Consider the following 25,686-nt stretch of genomic DNA (forward strand, 5'->3'; position numbering starts at 1 on the left):
CAACAACATCTGACCAAATCTATTTACAACTGTATCCTGTGAAGTACGATCCTCAACAGGGTCATCCACCTCCTCAGGGAAAGGGGAGGTATGATTGAAGCTATCATCAGTATTGCTAATATCAGGGTTATTTCTCTCACCTGTTCTCGCGTTCATATCTCCACAGATTAAATTGTATGAATTAAGAATTCTTCTACTTTTACAATGTTACCATTGGTGTTTACATGATTATAATAAGGAGACCCCATTGGAGGGATATAGGTACATAACAAATTCACATTTATGTCAATTCTAAATAAATCTTTAGATAACGAGAGACCTATTATGATGTCTCTATCTGCTTGTATCACATTACAGAAACTACTCAGTGATTGACGTACACACAGACAAATACCACCTGATGAACGTCCATAGTTGGATAACGTAACTGCAGGACAGTAAAAAGTATCATACCCATGTAGCCAATGTTTTCCTGGAATATTTACAACAAATGTCTCAACAAGGCACACAATATCAAATTTACTGATGTAAGTTTAAAAGTCAACTTCATTTATTTTGCTGAGAAGACCACCAATATTCCAACATAAAAAGGAGAACGCGTCTCTGTTGACATCAGTAACACTGTGAGCGCGAGTATCACCGGTGTGCACATCAGAGGTTCCTTGTGGGAGATGATCCGGGCCATGGCCATTGTGCTATTTTCCAGGGCGCGACTTACTTCTGTTTGGTCGAAGTCTGTCCGACATTCGGTTTTCTGAGTCTTGATTTGTAGATCCACGTTGATCAGCCGACGTACGAGGCATCGTAACAAGCTTGCCATTCTTGAAGAAGCCGAAATTTCCCGTTCCTTTTAGGGCTTGCAATTGTTCGCGTTGACGCTTGGTTAAATCACTCCCAATTCCAAGTCCATTCGATTTAAATGTCGCCCTGGCTTTCAATGTTCGTACCTTTTTGTCGGAGAGTACCAGTTTTGCAATTATTGGTCGTGGTCTTTAACTACCAGGCTTCTTCACACCGAGGCGATGGACGCGTGCAACGTCAGTCGGTTGCCAAGTTTTGAATGTTGCGTTTTCATTAAGTACAGCGATCGCTTTTTCTTTACAGGCTATAGATTTTTCGCCTTCATCTTCATCAACACCATAGATAATGATATTATCTCTTCGGCTAAACGACTCGAGTTTATCAAATTCAACATCAATTTGCGAAAGTTTGTCATTTATGATATCCACTGTCTCAGCAACTGCATCGACGTCAGATTGCATTACGTGGTTCTCAGCTTCAATTTTCTTCATGTCTGATTTCAATTCCGAAACTGATTTTTCTAGATTGTCACACTTAGTTCCGATACTTTTGACTTCTGTTCTTAGATTAGAAATGTCGTTACCTAGGTCGAATTTGACGTTTCTCAGTTCGGTAAGGATTGCTTCTTTTACATCGTGTCTGTCTGTACACAATCAGTCTGATACATCGTGTCTGTCTGTCTCTACACAATCGGTCTGATACATCATGTCTGTCTGTCTCCACACAATCGGTCTGATACATCGTGTCTGTCTGTACACAATCAGTCTGATACATCATGTCTGTCTGTCTCCACACAATCGGTCTGGTACATCATGTCTGTCTGTCTCCACACAATCGGTCTGATACATCGTGTCTGTCTGTACACAATCAGTCTGATACATCATGTCTGTCTGTCTCCACACAATCGGTCTGATACATCGTGTCTGTCTGTACACAATCAGTCTGATACATCATGTCTGTCTGTCTCCACACAATCAGTCTGATACATCATGTCTGTCTGTCTGTACACAATCAGTCTGATACATCATGTCTGTCTGTATACAATCGGTCTGATACATCGTGTCTGTCTGTACACAAACAGTCTGATACATCGTGTCTGTCTGTCTACACACAATCGGTCTGATACATCGTGTCTGTCTGTCTGTACACAATCTGTCTGATAACCGTGTCTGTCTGTCTCCACACAATCGGTCTGATACATCGTGTCTGTCTGTCTCCACACAATCAGTCTGATACACCATGTCTGTCTGTCTGTACACAATCTGTCTGATACATCGTGTCTGTCTGTCTTTACACAATCAGTCTGATACATCGTGTGTGTCTGTCTGTACACAATCAGACTGATACACCATGTCTGTCTGTCTCCACACAATCAGTCTGATACATCGTGTCTGTCTGTCATTACACAATCAGTCTGATACATCGTGTCTGTCTGTCTGTACACAATCAGACTGATACACCATGTCTGTCTTTACACAATCAGTCTGATACATCGTGTCTGTCTGTCTGTACACAATCAGACTGATACACCATGTCTGTCTGTACACAATCAGTCTGATACATCGTGTCTGTCTTTATACAATCAGTCTGATACATCGTATCTGTCTGCCTGTACACAATCAGTCTGATACATCGTGTCTGTCTGTCTTTACACAATCAGTCTGATACACCATATCTGTCTTCACACAAACAGTCTGATACATCGTGTCTGTCTGTCTGTATACAATCAGTCTGATACATCGTGTCTGTCTGTCTCCACACAATCAGTCTGATACACCGTGTCTGTCTGTCTCCACACAATCAGTCTGATACATCATGTCTGTCTGTTTGTCTGTCTACAATCTGTCTGATACATCATGTCTTTCTGTCTATCTACAATCTGTCTGATACATCATGTCTGTCTGTATGCAATCTGTCTGATACGCCGTGTCTTGTCTATCGGTTTGTGTACCGTCGGTCTGATAATTCTTGTCTGTGTATATACAATCTGTTGGAAACACCGTGTCTGCCTAAAAATAATCTGTCGGTCCAGCAAAATGCCCTATTTGAGCCTCTCCGTGTATCAGACTGTTTGTGTACAGACAGACAGACATGATGAATCAGACTGATTGTCTACAGACAGACACGATGTATCAGACTGATTGTGTACAGACAGACACGATGTATACCCGATATACGTCTGTCTGTAAACATGTTCTCTAATACGTGTCTGTCTGTCTGCCTGTCTTTCTGTATATAATCTACGCAATACATATATGTCTGTTTTCACCAAACACCTCATTCACGGGTTCACCGAGAAATTTGTACTATAGGCTCACTCCTATTCTACCATCAGACACAGCAGAGAGACACCTCGTCAAGCCATCACGGTGACAAGCACAGGCAGATGACGCGAAGCTAGACACTTGCATCACCAACCAAGCCGCCGTGTCCCCATGCAAATGTTTTCATTGAATTACAAACCAGAACGACCAAATGTCATGGGCTATTGTCTACTACAGTGACGACTGTTAACGTAGTTTGGCCCGAATTAATCGCATCGTTTCCATAAAACGCGAAAATTGGGGTTGGGTGAGCAACTTAACCTTTTCTCGTGCCAGCCATCATATTCCGTCGGAGTCATTGCAGTCAACGCTAATTCGTATTCGAAGCAGACAGGTGGCTTTCTACAAATGCGGATCTTGTTTTTTGGGGTTTTTTTTAATTGCATCGTTTGTCACTTCGAAAAAAATGGTGAATGCAACAATTTGTTTTGGAACAAGATTTTGGAACAGTTGCCATTAAGCCGTTTTGTGCCATGGGTAATAAACTGGCTAACTGCCAGCACCCAATCTGTGAACAACAACTCGTGCACTTCTTCACTATAGTACTTCCAAACTAGACCCGTGAAGATTCCGGGGTAGAAAAAGGCTTCAGCAACCCATGTTTGCCGTAAAAGGTGACTATGATTGTCGTAAAAGGCGACTAACGGGATCGGGTGGTCAGGCTCGCTGACTTGGTTGATGCATGTCATCGATCCCAATTGGGTGGATCGATGCTCATGATATTAATCACTGGATTGTCTGGTCCAGTCTCGATTATTTACAGACCGCCGTCATATAGCTGGAATATTGCTGAGTGCGGCGTTAAACAACAAACCAACCAAACTTCCGAACTAAGGTGAACACGAGATGACCAATTTCAGTCGTGGTAGTTTTGCTAATGTTTGACTTTAGTGAAACGGTTTGTTGTGTCAAAGTATGGATTAATGTTTTAGACGTCTTGTATTGATTTATCACTTGTATACACATGCGCAAAGGTTAAGAGCCACCCACCATATTTGTGAGCTGTTACTTTTGGCACTTAATGATGACTATTATAACGAGATGTACGACTGTTATAAGCCGTATATGTCAACCTCATGTGATGCAAAAGTTGTCCCAAAGCAAGTTTATCTTGTGTTCCAAAAGAATATGAGCAGAAAGGAATTTACCGAAGACCAAAAATTTAAGGATTAGAAAACATTGAAAAACTTTTTTTGTCATGTAACTGTCATGATATCAGCAGACCATATCAGGTGTCACATAGACACCCTAGGGAGTGCAGAGTCTATTGCAAGACAGAAACGTCAGTAACGTGTGTATGATCCACGGACATTGACCACATTGACAGCGGCTTCAAGTCCAGCGAGATTTTGAACTGGGGCATCACGGTTTCTGATTTTCCGGCCAAGAATGTCCCAGAGATGCTCAATCGGATTAAGATCCGGACTACAGGCCGGCCAAGGAAGAGTGGCAATAGCTTCTTGACGCAAAAAAAGTCAAAATCGCCCGAGATCTGTGTGGTCTAGCATTGTCGTCCATGTAAACAGGTCTGGTCTGAAGAACGGCATCTCGTATTGTTGGCCATTCAGGTTTCCACGAATTGTCACCAGCGGAAGTTTGCAGCCGAAGGAAACACAACCCCATATCATGACAGACCCCCGCCACAACATGCTCAGGTCTTCTGGATGTTCCTTGGTGCAAAACGAGTGTTTCGTTGCCTCCAAACACGTATTCGACCATCAACAGTTCGTAGCAGCATTCGACACTCGTAAGACCAATTGATCCTTCTCCAGTTGGCCAAGTTCCATCGACTACGGGCACGACACCATATCAGACGATTCCGCATGTGCCTCTCAGTCAGTTGAGGACGTTTTACTGGCGTTATAACCAGCCGCTCTGAGGCGACGCCTTACGGTCATCGTCGAGAGTCTCTAATGGGTAATCCATTGCAGTCTTAAATCTGTTGAAGTGGCAAATGGATTTCGTCTGACTACCCTCTCTGTTAGAGGTCTTTCTTGGCCTACCAGATCTATGCCTGTCATTGACATCATTGGTTTGACCATGTTTGGCAATCAAACGAGTGATAACACTGTGATGACGACCCATTTGTCTTACAATGGCCCTGCATGACATTCCAGCATTTTTCATGTATATCACTTGCCATCTTTCAGCGTTCGTTAACTTTCTCCTCACCATGGCTGATTTTCAACCTCTATTGGAAGTGGAATCTCACACAAGAGCAAAATGCAACCATGTGTCTGAAACTTGAATTTCACTATTCATAGGGTAGGGGAAAGCACGCTTCCCTTGTGGTTTCTGGACAAATTTGGGTTCATGAAACTATGGAAGCCTAATTCAGTCATACATTATCATATTATATACTTCTGTCGTTTGTAGTTTTATTTTATAACAAAATTGATTTTTCAACTTTTACATAATGTTCAAAACCTTGAGGCCACTTGAAATGTCTTATACGACAATATCACTACCGACCTTGTGATTATTCATGCGTCGGTTTGTGAAACGGGGAACTGGAGTTTTGTTTTATCCACATAACATCGACCACGGCAGATGTGATTAGGTGAGGTTTTTGTTTATAATTGTTTCTATGTTTGTTGTTTAACGCCGCACTCAGCAATATTCCAGCTATGTGGCGGCGGTCTGTAAATAATAGAGTCTGGACCAGACAATCCAGTGATTGATATCATGAGCATCGATCCACGCAATTGGGATCGATGACATGCATCAACCAAGTCAGCGAGCCTGACCTCCCGATCCCGTTTGTCGCCTCTTACGAGAAGCATAGTCGCCTTTTACGGCAAACATGGGTTGCTGAAGACCTATTCTTTCCCCGGATCTACGCGGGTCTCACAAGAAGGCGTAGTAATCCTTCGTGTAGGCGTTGCACGGTCACCTTCCGGATTCATGTTTCGACCGATTAGATATTAAGAGGAGATATGTTATGGTGCCACAAGCAGAACATGCCGGTGTGCAAGGTTTCCGTAGCCTATGAGAAGACCAGGATTTGCACGAGTTCGTCATGAATAGTCCATAAACGTGTCTTTCAATACAGCCGACACGGTCTTCTACCTGTTGAAACGTGGAGGCAAAAATAGCTTCAACCGAAATAACTATCTGACATAGGTGATGAATTCCATTATTTGTTTATTTGACCATCTTTAGAAAACGAAAGAAAACGATTTTTACACAGATTTTACTACATTGAACCCAGTATGTATAAAATGAGTTTACTTTTCAATAATCCACAATTAGGAACATTAAGAAAATTGTCCAAATGCTGTACCATCTTCGTGTAACTCTCTTCTTATTGAACTGCGTGATATCTGAGTGAATATGCTCAACAAAGATGTGTTGTATTCATTCTATTTTCATAGGTACATGTATATGATGTTGTAGTGATGTGTATCTATGTTGCCGTGGGGGGCACGGGGGGTCCAGTCGCCCAAGGCGCTGTGATTCGCTGTGCAGAGTTGCTTCCCTTGGGCCAGAAACCTATGATTGTGGGTTCGAATCCCGATTCGCCTCAATTACGTTTCTAGGTTTGTCGGCACCATACCCTTGCCCGTGAATTTCACCGAAGTGGTAAACGTCTGAGACCTGCATCACTTCGGGCTTTCCTCCCACATTAAACTGGAAAACTGTTAAAAGCGGCGTTAAACGCAACTCACTCATACACTCTGATGCCGTGATAGCGACATGAGTGTAAATAAAAGTTGAGGTGGTCAAAATGGAAATCGGATTAAAACAAAGTTAGGTGCGATGATTGGTAGGATTTGGTTTGCTTAGTCATCTGCCCTTTATTCAAGACGATGAGTATCGACATGGCAAAGTGCATTGACTGAAAATACTACACTACATGAACATACACATACTTGACGAAAATGTTAAGTTTTATCGAGGGATTAGTGTAACTAAGCAGGCAACAGTTTATGTTTGTTTGTGTGTTTTTTGACGCCGCACTCAGCAATATCCCAGCTATAAGACGGCGGTCTGTAAATAATCAGGTCTGAACCAGACAACTCAGTGATTGACATCATGAGCATCATTCTGTATAATTGGAGTAGGATGACGTTCAACAGCTGAGTCACCGAGCTTGACCACCCGATCCGGTTAGTCGCCTCAGCATTGGTTGCTGAAGACCTATTCTAACCCGAATCTTCACGGGTCCAACAGTTTATGACGTATCCCTCTTTAAAAGAACACGATGCATATACTCCCTTTCTATAATAAAGGAATAATGATAAATATGATACTGTTGCGTTATTTAGTTGTGTACGTGCACTCAGATTCGCATCAAAAGAAGGTGACAATGTGTCAGTTTCATTGGCAATATCGAATATTATTCATAAAACAAAAGGTCACTTTCGTTCCCGACCGTGAAAACTAGATATATCCCTACCAATGGTCGAGTAATATATCTCATCATCCCCTCGCTTGATGCATCTTTTCTACTGCCTGTTCCCATGTAGATTCCCGTGTTAGAATTAGCCCCTGGCACCTCATTCTTGAGCGTAAGAGTGAGTGAAGGAGTGTGGTTTTAGCAGTATTTCAACAATATCACGGCGGGGGACGCCAGAAATGGGCTTCACATTTTGAACCCATGTGGGGAATCGAACCCGTATTTTCGGCGTGACGAGCGAACGCTTTAACCACTAGGCTTTCTCTCTCCCCGAGTGTCAGAGGCGACTGAATTTGATTCGGCGATGAGGCTCTGGGAATTGTTTATTGTCGTTATCAAGCCCCGATGAAATGGATCTTTGTTTATGTTGTTATGTTGTTGTTTTAACGGCACGGACTTCATGTATTACTTACTGCGGCGCTAAACAACATTCACTCATTCACATATGAAGGTTTCAAAATCAGTTATCAGACACCAAACGTATTAACAGGAAGTAATACTCGAGCGGAATTCTTCTGGCACAATTGAAGTCTGCACTAACCATTGATTACTTTCTTTGTTGTCTTTGGAACTGGTCCCATGTCGTTATACTCTCCTGCCGTCTGTTGTAGGGAAATCGCCGCGTATTGATCACGTGGCTTCAATAAGGCAGACTGGGTGACGTTTACCGTTACGTTAAGCAAGCAGACGACACCCCATTCCATCCGTCTGCGCATGCGCAGATACGGAACAGCCCCGGGAATAGGTGGACGAAATCCAATAATGAATTTGATTAGTTTCGATTACCAATTGTTGTCCTTCACCCCTCGACAACCTTTGCGACATCAATACAGCTTTTTACCTTGATCAAGCTGTAATGTTGACCGGAGTCCTTTCAGATGGCTGTATTCGAGGCTTTGAGTTGACGCCCTATGTTTGGTCGGCTACCATTACCACAGAGACAAATTAGCTGTGATCCTGTCACGTGACATCGTATCTGATAACTAGTTGAACAATTACAATGCCTGTTCTTTTTACATTTCAGCGATTCAATCATTCATGCTTTGATCAATGATAGGAATGCGGCGGTGATGTACGCGGTGTGCGGAACATTCCTCTAGGACCATGTCCTTGAGACTGGTCGACTGTGTCTGGCTCTGACTTTAATTACTTTAATCAACTTGCTAAGACTGCTAATTGACTAGAGTGTAGTCCTCTACTTTGTAGACAATAAATGAAATCATTGACAAGAATAATCAGATCGTATTATTATCTCTCCAGAACAGATTATATTTTATTATATTTCGAAAAAGATAATATTATTTTATACTACTTTTATTAATTATTTCACAAAGATGCATTATTACACATTTGTTCATAACAGTCAAATTCGGGCTAAAACTGTTTATCCAATTAGGTTCAATTAGGTTGTAAACTCCTCACAGGAAGCGAGCCCACTCTTTGCATGTACGTGTGCGTGTGTGTGTGTGCGTGTGCGTGTGCGTGTGCGTGTGTGTGTGTGTGTGGAGAGGGGGGGGGGGGGGGGGGGGTATAGGTCTCCAGCTCTATTGCTCTAGTACCTCAAAGCTCAAAAGTGAGGGACGCTCTTCATATCAGCTACCAGTCCAGACACCATCATATGCAATGAACGTGCGCGGCGTTAAATAACATTCCCTCACTCACTCACGTCTGATGTCTACTGCTTGTACTGGTCCGAACTGATGCTGATTTATAGAGCTAGCTCACTGAGATACCATGTCCCAGTTTAACATGAATATTTTGGCCACTGGCCCCATTGTTTGGGGAGCAAGATCCGTACTCCAAGCAGTAACTGCTTCTAACAAGTGTTTACGTGTACATGTCGAAACTTCACATTGCCGAAACACTCCCGATATATAGACCAATCACCATTACGGTACAAATCAATGGCGATAGCTGTTTGATGGATAAGTGTTTTTGTTCATTACCCTGATGGCAGGCATAACCATGACCTGTCGACATAGACAAAACAACTACAAAATTGTTCAGTGAGAACTTACAGTGTCAAGGATATGTTGCGCGGACGTCGGAGAAAATCGCTTGTCAACATCCAATCAAAACACTTTAATATCAGTATGAAGTGTTTGAGATTATACAAGCGTTTCCAGCAGAGTTTATTTCTCACTCGGTTGAAAAGATTATAATATATGAAATATAATGGAAAGCATTAATCAGATATATTTTACGGGCTTCCTTCCTTATATATGAAACATATGAACGATATTATATTCAATTTAACTCACGTGACTGAAGGTCAAACTTATGTCATGGTCAGTTCGTTCGTCTCCTCCGAAATGGCTGGATCAATGAAGCTGAAACTTCACATGCTTGTTTCCACCAATGATGACGTCTGAATATACTCAAGAGGTTCGAATCCTACATTTAAAAAAAAAATGTGTATCTAGTAGTGGGCCCAACGCCGTTTGGGGTATTTGAAATCTTTACCTTGATCTGACTTTTGCACTTTTGAAAATGCTCTATATTATCTCAAAATGTGCTTAGGCTCTAAAACAGGATCCAAAAGTTATCTAAAATAATTTGACCGAGAAAATGCTTGAAAGAAATAATTGTGCTTGTGAAGATTAGATGTGTGCTACAAAAATACAAAGTTGCAAGGTATTTTTCAATATATTTAGTCTCACCAAAGGTCCCTTATGCAGAAAACATTTGACCAATTATGCTGCTAGCACTTTAGATTAAGTGACCGTTGACATTTAAACTGTTGACCACATATCGAAGTGAGCTACAGATCCATGCCGTTATTTTTAAAAGGTCTTTCCCAGCCTAGATAGACCTTCATACCTCGAAGATATACAGGGACAGTTCGAAGCGTTCTAGAAACGTTCACTGTAGAAAGGTTTTTGATATTTAGAATTCAAGAAAAGGTTATAAGAACCAGTCTTGTCAATTTTACAATGAAAGGATTGAATCATGATCATAGAGACGATCAGGAGTTGATGGAAATGGCAAGAGCATGTCAAGTGACGAAGTTACATCACGACTTACGTCACTTCGGTGATATATCACAGTGACCTTAACTGCATGCCTTGCATAAATTGTCTCATTTGCTCACTGGTACAAATAGACGCTGGGGGCTGAACACGTAAATAGAAGACGAGGTGCAGGCGCAGTATAATTCTCGTGGCCATTTTTAAATGTCACCAATGACAAACTTCAAAGACATATATGCAAACTCGGACATTCGCCATGCAACTCTCAACCGTCATTACGTTGCACATTAGTACATGCCTATAATTCGATATACGTCTTTACCAAACTCTTTCTTTTTGGAGAGAAAAAACAAGGCAAAAACACGATGTAACACATGAAATTCCTTAATCCCAACCAAGTCAGCTTCTATGTCGGGCATTATTAAATATTGAACACACCTCCGACATGTCGTCTGCTCGCGAGACAGCAGACGCCTCTGAGGCTCGTCAGGTGCCAGGCGGGGTTAAGGAAAGCTGTGAACGGTTATCCTCTCTGCCAAACGTACATGTCACCACAACCACATTTGTTTCATATCCGCAGCAGTTGTGACACTGGAAAACTTTACAACCCGAGGATAAAATGATTACGGTACGCTTGGGAGATTACACGATAAGTAGCACAGAAAGGATGTGGAGGGTTTACCATGGATATTTGTCGACCTTGTGCTACATTATAAATGTGTGCGTGTGTGCGTGCGTGCGTGCGTCCGACCGTCCGTCCGTCCGTGCGTGCGTGCGTGCGTGTGTGTGTGTGTGGAGAGAGGGGGGTGGGGGTGGGGGGGGGGGTTTGGGGGGGGGGTGTGATTAGAACAGTGCTGTGTGACATCACAAGTCACTGTGATGAGTTGCTGGTCGAATCTCTGATGCACCCATGGGTGTATAGGTCTCCAGCTCTAGTGCTCTAGTACCTCAAAGCTTAAAAGTGAGGGACGCTCTTCATATCAGCTACCAGTGCAGACCTCATCCTATGCAATGAACGTGACTGCGGCGTTAAATTACATTCACTCACTCACGTAGAAGATGCCTGGATGATCTTGTAGGCGGGTTCGACACAAGGGCCGACCACTTGGAGACAAATTATACTACAAAGGTTTAAAAAACAACCGATTTTTTCACATTACTTTAGTAAATATGTCATGCCATTTAACTTATTTTGAATAATATTCTTTTTCGCTCGCCGTTTGAAGATATTCTGGGGAACCAAACAATTTCATCTTTTTTCCCAATACAACTTTTTGGACAATCGGCAACATTTATTTTTCTGGAACAATTCCTTTTCATATATCTAAGGGCGCAGTTTCAACAATCCAGTGATTCATATCATGAGCATCCATCTACGCAATGAGGATACGATGACATGCATCAACCAAGTCAGCAAGTATGACCACCCGATCCCGTTAGTCGCCTCTTGCGACAAGCACAGTCGCCTTTTGCGGCAAACATGGGTTGCTGAAACATGGGTTTTCTTCACATGTTAACAGATCCATTGTTCACCTTACTTATTCACATGACGCGGGTATGATAAATACCGTTATGTGATATATCAGCGGATATGTACACATCGCAAGTGATGTCCCCACTTACACGTGGTCTACTGTTATTCGTGAAAATCTCCAAAGAACCTGAGCTTGTTCCTTTGTGATATCGTCCTTCTGTCTGGAGTGTATTGAACTAATCTCCGTCTTCTGCCCTCGCCTCGAAATGTCAACCGACAGCTACAGGTAGCACAGTAACACTATAATTCCGCGCCAATACCTTCATAATTGGCGGGAAATTGGTATGCATGGGGCGCGTCTTCAAGAACGTGCTGTGAATGGCAATTTCAAGATGGCGTCGGATCTCGCCGTTACGAGAAGTCTGAGGTCGTATGAGGAGCAAAGAAGCTGTTACAGGACGTTCTGATTGCGGCTATTGTCACCGTCCAAGGTCACGTGAGTGAGATAGCTTGGGATTAGGTACAAATCTTGGCAAACAGTTTCTGGTTAAGGATGTGATAGGGTGTGTCGGAGACTTACGTCTGTAGCGTGTACTTATTATACACGGGCTTGTAAATAAATGTGTATGATTTAACGCCTTTTCGTTTTCTTCTTTTCTAATTTGACTTTTATGTCAGGTTTTGCAACATCAAGTGTTTTTGAGTTTTTGCGAGGTAGCACTTATGTTTTCGTTGAAATAAAATCTTCATTTTTCACACGTGTGTGTGTGTGTTTTGATGGCTGCTGCTTGTACAAGTTCGGACTGACGCCGATGTATAGTGCTAGCTCACTGAAATACCATGCCGCAGTTTAACATGAATACCCCACTCAGACACGGTGTACTGACTCCGAGCCGACTAGTTCTTGTGCTAGACCCTTAATGCCAAGCGCCAGGCAGGGTAACAAAAAGTAACATCTTTTGGTATCACGTGGTCGGGGATCGAACCCCGGACCTTCCGTTAATTAATTTTAAGTTATTTAACAGTATGTTCTGCCATAGCCTGATTGTCCTTCTTTCGGAGTCTATAGTCTATAATCATATAATACACAAACATCTAAACACTGACCTTTGATGGACCGACAAATATGAAAATGGTATAATAGAAAAATATGTTTCTCACATTTCAACATCTTTTTGTCTACGAAAACCACAATAGTGACCCGACAGCAGAATGGGTCCCAAGGTTACCGTGATTGACACGAGGCAGGTAGCTTGTTTTCGTTGCCCGATGGTTTGGATTGTTGTTTATGCTGTCAATCACTGGTTTGTCTGGCCAGGTTCGGTTATTTACTGGCCGTCCTGATACAGCTGGACAGCTAACGCTCTGTCGCAAGAGGCAACTAACTGGGATCGGGCCGTCAGACTCGATGACTTGGTTGATGCACGTCATCGTATCCCATTTGTGTAGATCGATGCTCATGATGTCAATCACGGGATCGTCTGGTCCAGACTCGATTATTTACGGACCGCCGTCATATACTAGGTTATAACGAACTCAAAGGGACTTCTAAATTTAGTTCGTAATAACCGTAGTTCGTTATAAGGATATATACAGCATATATACAACAAATGGCCGGGACAAAGATCAGATGTCTAAGACACCCACCAGCAGTTGAATATTATGCGCAAACATGTTTTCAATTTTTTTAAAGTTTGTTTGGAGTGCTGACAAGGCGCCAGTACAGTTTATGTTTGGAATATAATATCGGTAAAATCAAACATATGATAAACTCAACGGTGAGGTTGATATTCTTTTGCACCCCAGTTAATTATTAAATATGTTTGTTTGTTTGTTTGTTTGTTGTTTAACACCGCACTCAGCAATAATCCAGCTATATGACGGCGGTCTGTATATATTCGAGTCTGGACCAGACAATCCAGTGATTGATATCATGAGCATCGAAATTAAATATGTAAATCATAAGTAACTAAACTAGTCCTAACTATAAATGCCGGTTTTATAGTGCTAGCCCACTGAGATACCATGCCGCAGTTTAACATAGATACCTCACTAGACACAGTATACTGACTTCGAGCTGACCAGTCATGTTTTAGCCCCTTAATGCCGAGCGCGAGACAGGGTAACAAGCAGTAGCACCTTCTGAGGCCTTATTTTGTTTTACCCGGCGGGTGCGAACCCACGACACTCTAGGGGGTGGATGTATACTAATATATATTTTTTTTTATATTTCCAATGTAAGGGGAGAAAACAGGTTTTGTATATGTTTGTTGAACCACGAGGACATTTGATAAAACTATAAGTATAGGTTAGACCACGAGGACATTTGATAATACTATAAGTATAGGTTAGACCACGAGAACATTTGATAATACTATAAGTATAGGTTAGACCACGAGGACATTCGATAATACTATAAGTATGGGTTAGACCACGAGAACATTTGATAATACTATAAGTATAGGTTAGACCACGAGGACATTTGATAATACTATAAGTATAGGTTAGACCACGAGGACATTCGATAATACTATAAGTATAGGTTAGACCACGAGGACATTTGATAATACTATAAGTATAGGTTAGACCACGAGGACATTCGATAATACTATAAGTATAGGTTAGACCACGAGGACATTTGATAATACTATAAGTATAGGTTAGACCACGAGGACATTCGATAATACTATAAGTATAGGTTAGACCACGAGGACATTTGATAATACTATAAGTATAGGTTAGACCACGAGGACATTCGATAATACTATAAGTATAGGTTAGACCACGAGAACATTTGATAATACTATAAGTATAGGTTAGACCACGAGGACATTTGATAATACTATAAGTATAGGTTAGACCACGAGGACATTTGATAATACTATAAGTATAGGTTAGACCACGAGGACATTTGATAATACTATAAGTATAGGATAGACCACGAGGACATTTGATAATACTATAAGTATAGGTTAGACCACGAGAACATTTGATAATACTATAAGTATATGTTAGACAACGAGGACAAACTGTCTAATCGCTGAAATGGTTAATTAAACCACGAGGCGCGCAGATGGGCCTATTATGAGCAAATATAGCCTTGGTCAAGATAATAGTAACTTCTTTTCTATCTGTTCGCTTCGTTGAACGAAAAGCTACAAAATCACAAGTACTGTACAAATACTAGAATGCATAGAGTAACATACTGTATAAAAAATGCATAAAACACATTTCGCAGTTCATAAAGGGTAAAGCAATTGGTACTGATGCGAGTAAATATTTAGTTGTATATTTCATACCCTTTCTCCCATGCCGCCGTGGTAGAAGACTACATTCGTTAGCCTTCAGTGTGGACTTCGCGGGTTCGAATCCCACTGGCGACAAATGTTTTTCATGAAACTGTTCTATCATTAAGACAAATGATAGGGGGAAAAAGAAGTTCCGTCATTGCCAAGTGGTGTTTAACTAACAATGTAGTTAGACCACGGTCAAAGACAAAGGAGCCATGGTTTAAAAACATTTAACATACTGCAACAACTATCTTGCTTGTATCACGCGATTTATTTTTGTTGTTAAAAACTTCAATATTTTTACAAAATTTAATACTTCAACTGATTGACCATCTTGCTTCAATGAACGTATTACGTGTAAACTTCCAGACCACGACATACCCTATTGTTAATACGGACACCAATCTGTGACACAAGCTGTAGATTCAGCTAAATGGCTGAACCGTATCTACATCTTGGAAATTCAACTTGTGTAAAAGCTAGTGTTAAAACACAATACAAAAGCTCTTTGAAACACTGAAACACATTGCAGACAACTCGGTGTCATTCCAGTGCAAGAACTAGTTCAAGCTAGTGATGAATTCCCGATATCTGACCGATTGGCTGATAATATTGATATTGTTAATAGAGCTTGTTTACAAAACACTCTTTGAACGTCTTATGAACCGTTTCAGTGAATTTCAGAAAAAAAGATTTGGCAGATCTAGAGAGACGTTTCCTAAAACTTGTCCCTCTGATGACAACGAACTTTAAAAGGTGGACTATATTGATGTGCACGATCTTGAGTGACTTCTGTTGACAATAAAGCTGCTGTATCTAGAACTTTGAGTGAGTGTGTATAGTTTTGGCGGGGGACACCAGAAATGAGCTTCACACATTGTACCCATGTCAGGAATCGAACCCAGGTTTTCGGCTTGACGAGCGAACGCTTTAACCAGTAGGCTACCCGCCCTCCCCTCTAGAACTTAGAGAGCCACAGTGCCTAGGTCCTGCATTGTGTGCGCTATTCTCCGGTGATATCATTTTATTTTGTATCGTGAACCTTTTCTTTTATGTCAAAAAATGGATCAAAACATTTAACATTGAACATATTGAATTTATCGATCCAGAATGCGGTTGGTGGTTTTAGTGAAGGATTAAGACTATTTGTTGAAAAAAAAAAACAGTGTCGAATTTCTTTCATGTTGGTTTCTGTGGAATAAAATTAATTGGGTATGGTTCTACGCAATCTTTTAGCAATATCATCGTGGGGGACACAAGAAATGAGCTTCACACATCGTACTCATGCGGGGATTCGAATCTGGGTCTTAGGCGTGACGAGTGAACGCTTTATCCACAAGGCTACCCAACTTCCCCCTGTGGGATAGAAAAACGGTCAGAAGCTAAAGTTACTTTCTTTTCTTTTTTCTCTTACTATTTTAACAGTAACGTCCACGAATACAAGATGCATTAATGTATAGTACAAATATATCTTTGCTGTTTCGTTTGAATGAATGACGTTTAGTTTACCACTTAGGTAAAACCCACGATCACGGGAACGGTGCTAAGAAAACACATCAGGGCGAATCTGTGATTCGAATCCACGATCATAGGATTCTGTCAAGCCTAAGGGGCGCAACTCTGCACAGAGTACGGCGTCAACCAAAGCCACTGCTTGATCCAGATCCAACTGTGGAACAATATTACGACAAGCACGGGCTGCTGCGTATCTAGCTACTCCTGTCTCGTAGTCTTGACAACAGCGTAGTGATTGCGTCTCTATCAACAGCCACGATGATTCTCTGTACGGAGGAACAGTGAGTGAGTGAGTTGGGTTTAACGCCGCTTTTAACATTATTCCAGTGATATCGCGGCGTGTCAGCTTCATGTGGGAGGAAAGCCCGAAGTGATGCAGGTCTCAAACGTTTACCCCTTCGGTGAAACCCACGAGCACAGGTATGGTGCTGACAAACCTAGAAACACAATCCGGGCGAACCGGGATTCGAACCCACAATCATAGGTTTCTGGCGTGCCCAAGGGACGCAACTCTGCACAGCGAATCGCGGCGCCTTGGACGACTGGGCCACCCGTGCCCCCTGCTGAGGAAAGACATCAGTCGTGCCAGGATTCGCTGATTGTGGGGTTGAATCCCGTTTTCCGGCCTATTATGACCTTTGGTTTGTCAGCACCGTACCCATTGGCCTATCATTTTGCTAAACGTCCATGATCTGCATCACTCCTCCCGCATAAAGCTGACACGCCCTGATATAACTGAAATAGTATAACAAACAAACAAACAAACCACTGAAACTCAGACTTGTCTCCAAGGGCTATTATTTATTAATCATATCTCTGCTTCCATTGCCAAACAGTGACATAACTTCAAGAGACTACTCTCCTCGGGGAGTTCACACAGCGAGTATTGATAAAATAAACACGAAGCCTTGTAAACAAAAGCTAGCTCTTGTGCGCAGTTCGGTTGGTCAGCGCTGACAAGGACACCTAAGAGTGTCGATCAATAAGAAGAGCGATAAACGTAACAAACGATTAAATAAATAGTGGTCACTTGAGTTTTAAGATCAAAACCAAGCTACAGGTCGAGATGCTGTTTGGTGAAATACGTTTCGATATTTTTTCAAGTGTCAATCTTCCTACTGTTTTTCTATTATTAGATTGATTGGGTTGGGTTTTTTTTGTTGAAAGCCGCACTCAACAATATTCCAGCTATATGACGGCGGTCTGTAAATAATCGAGTCTGGATCAGGCAATCCGGTGATTGACATCATGAGCATCGATCCACGCAATTGGGATACGATGACATGCGTCAACCAAGTCAGCGAGCCTGACCACCCGATCCCGTCAGTCGCCTTTTACGACAAGCATAGTCGCCTTTTACGGCAAGCATGGGTTGCTGAAGACCTATTCTACCCCGGATCTTCACGGGTTCTACTATTAGATAAGAAAAAAGTTAATGCATAGCTGAAATTAAAGACTTCAGCAAAACAGTTAAAGAATGTCCATTTATAAGACTGAATTCTTTTTTAAATGACTTACTTCGTGTACGGCAATGAAAGGGGTTTTTGGTCACAGAAAATGGAACTGTCTGTTGTCTGGAGTTGTCATGTGATATTATGAATTTCGTTACACCGCGTCAACACTGCAGACCGACTCTCTCAAGGAACCACGTGCTGCACGTGCATTACACACAAAATGAAATATCTGACAGCGCGTGATCGTGATAAGTAATATACACATGGAAAACAAACTTAATTGGCAATATTCTAAATAAAGTCATAACACATAGTCTGAGAGTTTGACTTCGAGCAAACTATGTATACATAAAACAATAAAAAAAAGTTTGTTTTTACATAACTTGGACGAGGCACATAGATATGGTTTAGGAAAGGAGAATTGAAAAAGTACATTTGTGAAGCATATATTGTTTTGCGAGGATACCATTTGTTTGAAATATGGCCTGTCGTTGTTTTGGTTCAATTGTGCATCCATTCGACTCACAGAAATACACGTTTTGTTTTGTTTGTTTTTTAAGGTCGCACTAAGCAATATTCCAGCTATATAGTGGTGGTCTGTAAATAATAAAATCGGGATCAGACAGTCCAGTGATTGACATCATGATTATCGGTCCCGCAATTGGGAGACGAAGACATGCAATCAATGAAGAAACCGGGCTTGAGCCGTGATAGTCTTGTGAAAATATTGAATGCACATGAGAATATCCTGTTTTGTATTACTAGTCGTTGTTTACCTCACTGAATAATATGCCGTAACGCAGTATAAATGAACTAGCATTGCGGATGTATATATTTGAATAACGTTTGTTAAACAATTCAATGGCAGAGTATGTATTTTATCCTGATAAGATTTTTTGACAGCAACACCTGTTGTGGTGAAACGTATAGGCATATGTGAGCTGTTGTTTAACGTAAAACTCCATAATACTACAGCTATATGACGGCGACCTGTAAATAATCGAGTCTGGACCAGACAATACAGTGATTGATATCATGAGCATCGATCCCCGCATTTGGGATACGGTGACATGCAATCAATGAAGTGACCGAGCCTGACCACCCGGTCTATTTCGTCGCCTCTGACCACAAGCACGGGTTGCTGGGGACGTATACGGTGCCTGGCACTCCACGCGTTTTAGAATTATATATCACATCGGGGAACCCATTTTGTACACTTGAGCTGTTTGCATCACTCCAAAACACAACACAAACGATGTTAGTTTCGATAAAGTGAATAAACTAAAAACGAAATTGAAAATATCAAAAGATTACTTAAAATTAATTAGTTTGCTATGTTTATTAAATTCAGGATGTCCGGTCCTTTCAAACATAATTCTGCTCAAAATATTAAGTACAGAGTATGATAAATTAATTGAAGCGGGTTGTTATTCCTTTTAAATTTTTTACATATGTTTGTACGTTTGAATCACGTTTAGTATGATTAAAAAATCTATCATTAAAACCCCTTTTACACTAAATGAGGTCAGGTAATAGTGCTTTGAACAGAATTGGGAACATTGTATATTGTAGCCAATTCACTTGTACTCGAGTGCGCAAGTGTGAAGACCGTTTCTCGCCGTCAGCGAATGATGGAAATATTTTACGTACGGGTTACTCGATTCTCCAACTAGAAATATTCCTCCAAGAGTGCATGCCCTTTACTGTTTACGCATAAACCGATGACGTCATGATTTTATGTGCACAAAGCACATGGTCGTTCAACATGTGGAAGGAACTGTAGTGTTTTCATTCATTTATTTACTACGTACCGACACACTTCATTCACCAAAATGGATGACATAAGGAAGGACGAGCGGTTTGCTCACATCGTCAAGGATCCCCGGTTTCGGACGATGCCAAAGAACAAGAAAAGGGTAAAAATCGACAAACGATTTCAGTCAATGTTCACTGACAAGAAATTCAAGCTGAAATATTCAGTGGACAAGCGGGGCAGGCCAATTCAGTTTACGACAAACGAAAATCTGAGAAAGTATTATGAGTTGTCAGATAACGATGAAGGCGACTCTGCAGATGAGGATGAGGGCGACAGTGACGGTTCTGACGAAGAGAGTAAAATGATTGCGAAACTGCAAAAGAAAGTGGAAACGAAGTCAAAATCGACACACAGGAAGGAAACTAAAGCGAAAAAGACTAATGGTACAAAGAGAGAACAAAGTACTAGTTCTGTCAAACATGCAAGCACAAAGAAGAAGAAAATGAGTCGACAACCAAGTAGTGAGGAAGAACTGGATCAGTCAGAAGAAGAGTCCAGTGAGGACAATTTGAACGTTTCCAAAGGTAACCAAAAAAAAGTTATTAGAAGTGTAAATAAAACAGACATTGTTGATGAAGTTAGCAGTGATGATGATGATGATGAAGATGATGATGATGATGACTCGGACGACGAGTCCGGTGACCTGGGTGACTCTGTACCTAAAGTTGGGGCAGATGAACCAGATTATGCTCGTGGTGAGGGGTTGATTGAGAGTTCAACCGATGATGATGATGATGATGATGATGAATTGGAGGAGGAAGACGATGGATTTGATCACAAGTGGGGAGAGCTGGACAAGGGAGTGCCAGAAGCAGAAGAGTTGAGTCATCGTCTGGCTATTTGCAATATGGACTGGGATAGGATCAAGGCTGTTGATTTATTTGTGTTGTTAAACTCATTTAAGCCCTCTCATGGTGTGATCAATTCTATCCGTATCTACCCATCCGAGTTTGGGCTTCAGCGTTTGAAAGAAGAGGAAATGTACGGTCCGACAGAGCTGAAGGAAAGTGGCCAGGAAGTGGATGTGGATGAAGAAAGGCAAGAGGATGAGAATGAAGAGAGTCCGTATCATCGCGAAAAACTTCGTCAGTATCAGCTTAACAGGCTGAAATATTACTATGCTGTTTTAGAGTGTGATTCAGTGGCAACTGCTAGTAAGATTTATGATGAATGTGATGGTATGGAATATGAAACAAGCTCTGCTCGCATGGATTTGAGATACATACCAGATGATATGACATTCGATGAGCCTATTAAAAATGAGTGCCTTACCCTCCCGGATGCGTCAGCATACAAACCCCCTGCATTTTTCACTTCCGCTTTGTGTCAGTCAAAAGTGAATCTAACGTGGGACGAAACCGACCAGGACAGAGTGAAAGTAACCATGAAAAAAATGGACAAAAATGGGGAGATAAATGAGGACGATTTCAAGGCCTATCTGGCATCATCATCTGAGGATGAAGCTCAAGGCTATGGTGGTCCGATAGCTCAGTCAGATGAAAGTGATGAATTTTCAGATGAGGACAGGCAAATTGAGAAATATAAGAATTTGTTGAAAGATATTGATGAGTCATCAAATCGTAAAGGGGACATGGAAATGGAGATAGAATGGGAGCCAGGTTTAAAGGACACGACTGATGACATTGTGAAAACTAAGAAGAAGACAAAAGATCAGACTCCATGGGAGGAGTATCAGCAGAGGAAGAAGGAGAAGAAGAAACAGAAGAGGGAGGAGATGAAGAAAGTGCGACTCGATAAGAAGGAAGGAAGGTCCGGAGAGAAGGCGTTCAGCGATGACGAACTCCCGGCAGACTTAGCCGATAGTTTCTTCACTGATGCATTAAGTAGTGGGAAGCTAGTATCTTCCAAGAAGAAGAAAAAAAAGAAAGGGAAGAAGGACTTGACAGAGGAAGAACAAGAAATGTTGAAGAAGGACCAGGCCGAGCTGTCACTGTTGATGATGGATGAAGAGGATGGGAGTCGTCATTTTAACCTGGGTGATTTGGTGGTGGAGAAGAAGAAGAAGAAAAAGAAGAAGCGACAGGAGGAAGACATGCAACAAAAGAAGGGGGATGATTTTGAGATTGACATGAATGACAGTCGGTTTGGAGCTATATTTGACTCCCACATGTTCAATATTGATCCCTCTGCTCCAGAATTTAAGAAGACAAAAGGCATGGAAGCAATTATTCAGGAGAAATTGAAGCGGAGGAAGATTGACGGTGGTGGTAGTGAGAGGAAGAAGGCTAAGGTAGAGATGGAGAAGAGAGAAGCAAGGGATGAACTGATGCCAGTCAAGGAAATGTCCTTGTCCTCGCTTGTGAAATCTGTGAAGGCAAAAACTCAGCAGTTTCAAACTAAAAAGAAAAAGAAATGATGTTCATGATGATAGATTAGACAATTATTTCATAATTTATAGAGAAAAGGATGTCCAGTCCGATCTTTGTAAATGAAGGATATGTATATTCATGAGTAGCCAGCTCAGTTATGAGATTTTTTTTTTAGTTTACTAATAAATTGTGACAAAGACTAAAAAGTGTCGAAACATCTAAAGTTAGATTCTGGAAAGTTGATTGGCACAAGTCGAAATGTAGGAGAAACACACATAAAATCTTGAAAATGTTACACCATGAAAATACATTGAGTGTAAGAGACCTACCATTTGATATGGGGGTGGGGGGGTTGAGATTTTGTATTGAGACCAGATATTTTTTCAGCTACAGCTGCAGAACCAGATATATTAAATTTATGAGCCAATTAAATTTTAAAGTTGAGAAGAACACTTGGTATCAGTCTTTAAATGAATTTATTATGTAGATTGAGTATCTTTGCTTCGGGAGGAATTGTTAATAAATATTGCTGAAGAAAGATCAAGCTGGGATTTTTATGAGTGTGCAATGGTAAGAGTACTATTGTTTTGTATCACATCGGGCCGTACATTTCGACAGCAGTGAGGAACATTGAGATAAGAAAACTTTAATTTATGTTGAAATGAACACTTACAGCAGGCATGAGATGGAAACACAGAAAATCATATGGATAGTTTAAACATGATTCTGGACCAGCCAATATGTGGGTCCAGGGACTTTGCTATGGCAGCAACCTGTAAAGACTGGGGTTAGAAGACTCGATTTTGTACAAACTGCCTTCAAGTACCTGGAATATTGCTGATTGAAGCGTTAAACAACAAACAAACAAAACAAATCAATATAAACCACGAAGACCCGAGGATGGCAGGAAACAGGTGGGGTATGCCTGTAACAGTAAAATACTGGATGGTTTATAGCTTGGATGCAATAATTACACTGAATTCCGGGGCAGAATAGACCATGGCCCCAGTAACTAGTGAATTCCGGGGCAGAATAGACCATGGCCGCAGTAACTTGTGAATTCCGGGGCAGAATAGACCATGGCCCCAGTAACTTGTGAATTCTGGGGCAGAATAGACCATGGCCCCAGTAACTTGTGAATTCTGGGGCAGAATAGACCATGGCCCACGTAACTTGTGAATTCCGGGGCAGAATAGACCATGGCCCCAGTAACTTGTGAATTCCGGGGCAGAATAGACCATGGCCCCAGTAACTTGTGTTTTAAAGGGAGGATGCTTGGGTCAAAATGGTGATGCATGTCATCGTATCAGAATTGTGTGGATCAATGGTCATGATTTCAATCACTGGATTATCTAGTCCATGCTCGATTATTTACAGACCTCCATCATATAGCTGGAATATAGCTGAGTGCGGGGTTAAACAACAAACAGTCTATGGCAGCAATCCTGTTGGCTGTTGGATGGGCCTGTGTTGTGAGACACATGATATCATGGTTATTGTTATACAAGTTGCGACACACTTGACTGTTAAATCATTTGGTATACGGTCTACTGTGTGAGAACATTCTCATTGGAATAAACTATAATATTTGTTATGCTTTGTTTCAACATTCCTTACAGTTTCCCAGTTCTCAGGTTGGGTGGAATGATAGGTCTTCCGAACCCTGCGAGACAACTCCAGCAAATATGGAGACTTGGTGATCACTGAGTGAGTGAGTGAGTTGGGTTTAACGCCACTTTTAACAGTATTCCAGTTATATCACGACGTGTCAGCTTAATGTGGGAAGTGATGCAGGTCTAAGACGTTTACCGCTTCGGTGAAACCCACGAGCACGGGTATGGTGCTGACAAACCTAGAAACATAATCGGGGCGAACCGGGATTCGAACCCACAATCATAGGTCTCTGGCGTGCCCAAGGGACGCAACTCTGCACAGCGAATCGCTGCGCCTTAGACGACTGGGCCATCCGTGCCCCCTGGTGATCACAGACTGTGAATAGTACTGACTACACGTAAACTACAAGCATGGGCTGGCTGGATTTTGTGTGTGTGTCATCACACATTCAGGGTGGATCGAAGTTCACTTCATTGAGAAGCAGCCTGTGCGGCCATCAATAAGCTTCAATGAAATATATAAGTGAGGACACCAGTGTTGCTCCACCTAAATCCTAAAATCCATTTGACTGTCGATGGTTGAAATATCCTGTGTAGATGAGGTCCCCAGTGCCCCATGTTGGCCAACAAGACTAGGCTGTAGGGGTGTGGTAGTTACAGAACTACCATGTTTGCCGTGCCTCACTGTGTGTACAATATTTCCTGTGAACGTTGCTCCCGTTACTGTGGCAAGGAAACAAACAGCAATCACACATACTTGATATTATAAAAAAAACTTTTCCGTTTTTGGTCCACTGGAAATATTTTGAAGGTGTCGAGTTAGAAGGCACGTTCGAATGGTCGAGAACTACCTGTTTTACCTTCTGTATTTGTATTTACTTCTATCATGATCAAATATATAGGCATGACTAAGTATACCATGTCATTTAAGGTGATGATTGTCTTTTGTATTGTTACCATGGTAACGGGTGGACGCTAATGGGTGAATGTTTAAACAGACCCTGAGTATGGTTCTATGCTGCTTTTAGCAATATCATCGTGGGGGACAACAGAAATGGTCTTCAAACTTCGTACCTATTAGGTGATGCATAAACGAAGAATCTGAGATTTTCAGAAAAAATGGAAACTTTATACAATTAAAATCGATATATTCATGACTTCATCTGCATAAAATGATAAAATATTGTTAAAAGCTGCGTGAATACTCACTTGAATGATTAAAAATGAACCGTTCCAAATATGTAAGATAGTTGACAGTGCATGGGCGCATACAGAGAGAAGGGGGGGGGGGGGGGGGGGGGCACACACCCCTTTTTATTTGGAAAAAAATCTTTATTTCTGTATAAATTACCACCAAAGACAATAAATAGATCTTAATTAAACAATTCTATGGCAGGGTGTGTATTTTATCCTGATAAGATTTTTTGACAGCAACACCTGTTGTGGTGAAACGTATAGGCATATGTGAGGTGTTGTTTAACATTAAACTCAACAATACTCCACCTATATGACGACGACCTGTAAATAATCGAGTCAGGACCAGACAATCCAGTGATTGATATCATGAGCATCGATCCACTCATTTGGGATACGGTGACATGCAATCAATGAAGTGACCGAGCCTGACCACCCGGTCCATTTCGTCGCCTCTGACCACAAGCACGGGTTGCTGTGGACGTATATGTTGCCTGGCACTCCACA

At 41.5% G+C, this 25,686-nt stretch overlaps 1 protein-coding gene across 1 annotated transcript; it reads left to right on the plus strand.

Annotated features, from left to right (window-relative positions):
- Window positions 1-19,978: 19,978 nt before the first annotated feature.
- Window positions 19,979-23,939, plus strand: LOC139447755 (ESF1 homolog). Its single transcript, XM_071229241.1, has one exon. It carries the CDS (start codon window positions 20,059-20,061, stop codon window positions 22,417-22,419), a length of 2,361 nt encoding a protein of 786 aa, XP_071085342.1. The 5' UTR covers window positions 19,979-20,058; the 3' UTR covers window positions 22,420-23,939.
- Window positions 23,940-25,686: the final 1,747 nt, after the last annotated feature.

Source organism: Haliotis cracherodii, unplaced genomic scaffold, assembly GCF_022045235.1.
Source record: "Haliotis cracherodii isolate W230 unplaced genomic scaffold, xgHalCrac1.p SCAF_7, whole genome shotgun sequence".
NCBI classification, from domain to species: Eukaryota; Metazoa; Mollusca; class Gastropoda; order Lepetellida; family Haliotidae; genus Haliotis; species Haliotis cracherodii.